This window comes from Saccostrea cucullata, unplaced genomic scaffold (genome assembly GCF_032062105.1).
Source record: "Saccostrea cucullata isolate Sc308-1 unplaced genomic scaffold, CSIRO_AGI_Scuc_v1 ctg8718, whole genome shotgun sequence".
Taxonomy (NCBI): domain Eukaryota; kingdom Metazoa; phylum Mollusca; class Bivalvia; order Ostreida; family Ostreidae; genus Saccostrea; species Saccostrea cuccullata.
In genome coordinates, this window is record NW_026921959.1 from 39,207 (window position 1) to 43,428 (window position 4,222).

The 4,222-nt window shown below is 38.2% G+C and overlaps 1 protein-coding gene across 1 annotated transcript; it reads right to left on the bottom strand.

Moving 5' to 3' along the window:
- Window positions 1-693: 693 nt before the first annotated feature.
- On the bottom strand, window positions 694-1,740 carry LOC134260962 (endoglucanase-like). Its single transcript, XM_062743469.1, has 2 exons — window positions 1,494-1,740; window positions 694-916 (listed from the first exon to the last, which is right to left on the bottom strand). Exons 1-2 carry the CDS (start codon window positions 1,693-1,695, stop codon window positions 747-749), a joined length of 372 nt encoding a protein of 123 aa, XP_062599453.1. The 5' UTR covers window positions 1,696-1,740; the 3' UTR covers window positions 694-746.
- Between the last annotated feature and the right edge of the window lie 2,482 nt (window positions 1,741-4,222).

Below are 4,222 nucleotides of genomic sequence, written 5' to 3' on the forward strand. Positions count from 1 at the left end.
TTTCTTATCTTTGGAACCATTTGTACCCAGATTAGACAAGTTTTATATTTGTCGATAAAGTGCACGTAAAACGTCTATACAATTTTTTTTCAGATTTAATCTCTAAATCAAATAACTTAAAACAAATTTGATCACTGTGGATTAGTTTTCACTTTCATTGGCTGTTCCATTTAGAGAGCGTTTACCGTGATGTGCACACTCACATGACATAGGCGTCGGAACCGGGGGGGGGGGGCTAGGGGGGGATTAGCCCCCCCACTTTTTTCCAAATATATACCTAGTGTAGACTTAGCCCCCCCCCCCAATTTTTTCCAAATATACACTTAGTATAGACATTGAACATTTTTTCGTAGGTTTAGCTCCCCCACTTTCAAACATGTCGCAGTATAGGTAAAAATGGGGAAAAAGGTGGAGTTTGGAAAAAATTTCTGGTAGTGAAGCTTGATCCTACCCCCCCCCCCCCCCCCCCCCCCCCCCCCCCACGAAATAGGACTTTCACGTTTGGTTGGATATGGACATTTCCCTTTTTTTTTTTTTTTTTTTTTTTTTGCTTGTATTTTTTTTGAGAAGGTAATTTTTTTTTTATTACACTTAGCCCCCCCCCCCCCTTTCAATTTGCTTCCGACGCCAATGCATGAGTTATACATGCTGTCGCTGAGGGTGTTATATCCAGTACATAACACAATCTCCCACGTCACTTCCGGGTTGTTCCAACCAAAATTTGAAATTTGATTGGCGCCATTTTCCTAGTCGAAATGGGCCACATATCCGTAGTCTTTGTGTTTGTTACCATAAGGACAAGTTCCCTGGTTACACCAGTTCTGGTTGGGGTAAACATTCAGACACAGGTTGGTTACCATGAACACCTGAGATTGTCCTGAAGGACCTGGTCCTCCCTGGCCGGGCACCCAGCCCCCTGTAAAAATAAAATACATTCCCTTATTTAGAGTTTGATCCGCCTCTAAAGAGCCTCGTTAAATAAAAGTGGAGGAAATTTACATTTTAACGGAACTGACTGCTTTTATATTGATGTCAGGTGTTAAATTCCCCAAATGCACACGAAATTATGAAAACAGATTGAATTAAACGAAAAAAAGTTTCGGAAGGTAATTTTGATAACTTACCTATGATAGTCTATTCACTGTCTTAATTATGGTGCAGTTTTCAAGCACCCTTTTCATAAGCGGTCTGCTTGACATATTTACTTGTGGTTTAAAGTTTGACGCATTTACTTGTGTTTGTCGTTTTGACCTGAGTACCTGTGATTTCAGTTTTGATTTTAAATTACTATATGGTTGTTAAACGTGTGGTTATCAGTTTGATACATTTACCTGTGTTTGTCATTTTGACCCAATTAGTTGACTTTGTCATTTTGACGAATTTACCTGTGTTTGTCATTTTGACGCATTTACCTGTGTTTGTCCTCTTGACGCATTTACCTGTGTTTGCCATTTTGACGCATTTACCTTTATTTGCAATTTTGACGCATTTACCTGTGTTTGTAAGTTTGACGAATTTCCCACACCTCTGACCACACCTTCTGCCGTATCCTTCATCAAAGAACATCTGATTAGGGGCGGTGACGAAGTGGTCATGGTTCCAGCCAAACTGGCTGCCTCCGTGGCCGCACCCACACGCCCCCTTGTGGTACTCAGCATAAGGTGTTGTGGAGGCACATCGCTTCCCATTGTACATTCAAGGAGAACCTGTGCATTTCTGGTTACAGCTCTCATATGCTACCCCTAAATGATTTAGAAAAGCATTTTGTATGTGATGTGTGAATAATCATGACATCATCTGTTAAAAACGAGGAAAGAGTGATACATGTAAGAATTGGTATACTTTCTTTTTCAATTTCCATTTAATTCGATCAGTTTCTTTCATGTATCAATAAATAAAAGTATAGAAAGAGGAAAATAATTTTAAAAAGGAACTTTTTGCAACCCATTTGTTTGCAAAAGGCACAAACAAATTAGCGTGCCTTTGAACAATATGACTCATGATCTATTTCGAGAAAAAGATTTTTACATTTTATGAAAGAGAAACTTTCAATTTCTTTTTTTAAATTTTGAATATGTCGTACCATTAAATATTTTCATTTTTTTTTTCGTATTTTTTGATGATACATTATAATCCTATCATGGCTTTCAATCCAGCCATTAAAGCACAGGAAATCCAATGCAATCTCAATCAAGTGGTAAGCAAAAATAAAAAGCAGAATCTAACAATTGCATAGGGCGAAAAATGTGAGGAGACAAAACTCTGAGCCGACAATGTATAGAGAGAGGCGGGTCAAGAAAATAAACAGTGTATAATGATCGGCTGATCAACACGATAAACGATGTATAAAGATCGGCGGGTCAAGGACATAAACAATACATAGGGAGGACGGGTCTAGAAGATAAACAATGTATAGAGAGGGTCGTGTCAAGAAAATAAATAATGCAGAGAAAAAGGGCGGATCAAGAAAATAAACAATGTATAGAAGGGGCGGGTCAAGAAAATATAGAACCATTATGTATTGAGAGGGGTGGATCAAGAAAATAAACAAAATTTTAGAGAGGGATAGGTCAAGAAGACAAACAATGTATAGAGTGGTAGGGGCAAAAAGATTAACAATGTATAGAGGGGTTGTTCAAGAAAATAAACAATGTATAGAGAGGGGCGGAACATGAAGACAAACAATGTATAGGGGGTTGGGGCAAAAAGATAAACAATGTATAGAAAGGGTGCAGGTCAAGAAGATAAACAATGTATAGAGAGGGGCGGGACAAAGAAGATAAACAATGTATAGAGAGGGGCGGGACAAAGAAGATAAACAATGTATAGAGAGGGGCGGGACCAAGAAGATAAACAATGTATAGAAGGGGGTGGGTCAAGAAGATAAACAATGTATAGAAGGGGGTGGGTCAAGAAGATAAACAATGTATAGAGGGGGGTGGGTCAAGAAGACAAACAATGTATAGAGGGGGACGGTTCATGAAGACAAACAATTTATAGAGAGGCCATTAGCTATGAGAGACTATAAACAATACGTAGACTGGGGAGGGTCAATAAGACAAACTATGTAGAGAGAAGGGTGGGTCAAGAAGACAAACAATACATAGAGAGGGGCGAGTCAGGAAGACAAATAATGTATACAGGGGTGGACCAAGAACACAAACAATGCACAGAGAGGGGTTGGACAAGAAGATAAACAATATATAGAGGGGGCGGGTCAAGAAGATAAACTATGTATAGAGAGGCGTGGATCAAGAAGTTAAACAATGTATAGAAATGCGTGGATGATGAAGTTAAACAATGTATAGAAAGGGTTGGGGCCAAGAAGATATATAATGTATTGAGGAGGACGGGTCAAGAAGACAATGTATAGAGGGGTTTGGGCAAGAATATAAGCAATTTATAGACAGGAATTCGGCCAAAAAGATAAACATTGCATACTAGAGAGGAATGGGGCAAGAAGATAAACAGATAGATTTAAATACACTGAATGAATATTTAAAACATACAACACTTAAAGATAGACTTACGAATAAGTGCTAAATGAAAGTAAGGGATTTTTAAAATGGGTTTTAGACACTCGTATCCATTTATCAGTGTTAGCAATCATTATCTGAATTTTCCTTACCTTTCAAGTAATTTGAAAAAGATATCATGGAAAGTAAGTAAGCTTGAAAAGATAAATTGCAGATTAATATGATCTCTATTATCAGACTTACCAAAAATAATAGAACAAATTAAAGATCTCATGGTGAAATTCAACATTGATCAGAATTCAGAAATAAATAATAATGATTTTCTTCATCGTTCATTATATATAGGCTTATGGTTACGGTTGATGGGCATTAAGATTTTAGAACGCAGTTCGCAGTTCGCTATTCGCATTTCAAAAGTGAATTGCGTTCTAGAACGCAGTTCGCAATTCAAAATTTAAACATAAGCTGTGTGGTCTGAAATTTTGTGGGTGGGGTACTAGGGGTCAGTTACCACTTCTGTGAAAAAATGGTGATGGTACCATCTCTAGTTTCCGAGATATGGCCCTCCGGTTTTTAGCCCTACTATTTAATACTATACGAATAAACATCGGGTTGGGAAACATCGAAGTCTCCTACCCCGGGGCCTGAAATTTTGTTGGTGGAGTACCGGGGGTCAGTTACTACTTCTGTGAAAAATTGGTGATGGTACCATCTCTAGTTTCCGAGATATGGCCCTCCGGTTTTTA